The following is a 564-nucleotide window of genomic DNA, read 5'->3' on the forward strand; positions in this document are numbered from 1 at the left end:
GCCCCCGTGACCTGGGTTTTAAAGGGAAGGGCTGCATCTGTCGAGCCAGATGATGCAGATGGGTTATGGGAAGGATGGGTGTTCGGGTGACCTAAATATTATTTGCTTGTATAATTGTCTGGCGGTCCAGGGCCGCCTGCCGGGGTCGGTTGTGATACTTGGCTCAGGTAGGGGTATCCGGGGAGTTTAACCAACACGTGGTGTTTGTTGCAGCCGTTGCAGAAGCGACAGAGAACCGTGGAGGACTTCAACCAGTTCTGCACCTTCGTTTTGGCCTATGCAGGCTACATCCCCTATCCTGAAGAGGTAAGTGGGCTTGCAGGGTGTTCCTCTGCAAAAAGACCGGTTGCAGACCCAGCTCCTAATTCTTCTCCTGGAGAGTCATTTTCTGTCCCCAGCCCCTTCCTTCTCACCCTGAATGTCTGTGCTGTGGTCCCCCATGCTAGTCCTGCATCTTCCCCTCTTGCAGAATGAGCCCTGGACCCATGGAGGCAGCATGAGTCCCCAGAACAGCACAGGGAGCACTCAGGACAGCGATAGCTGGGCCTCATCCCACTCCTCCGA

The 564-nt window shown here is 55.3% G+C and overlaps 1 protein-coding gene across 1 annotated transcript in view; it reads left to right on the top strand.

Annotated features, from left to right (window-relative positions):
• Window positions 1–195: 195 nt before the first annotated feature.
• LOC104122227 (PHD finger protein 13-like) overlaps window positions 196–564 on the top strand; it is a 3,105-nt gene continuing 2,736 nt past the window's right edge. The window contains 3 exon segments of the mRNA XM_035890025.1: window positions 196–306; window positions 470–560; window positions 563–564. The exon segment at window positions 563–564 is cut by the window's right edge and continues 613 nt beyond it. Of these exon segments, the coding sequence (XP_035745918.1) occupies window positions 497–560; window positions 563–564 (66 nt within the window). The 5' untranslated portion in view covers window positions 196–306; window positions 470–496.

Source organism: Egretta garzetta, unplaced genomic scaffold, assembly GCF_000687185.1.
Source record: "Egretta garzetta isolate BGI_Z169 unplaced genomic scaffold, ASM68718v1 scaffold172, whole genome shotgun sequence".
NCBI lineage: Eukaryota > Metazoa > Chordata > Aves > Pelecaniformes > Ardeidae > Egretta > Egretta garzetta.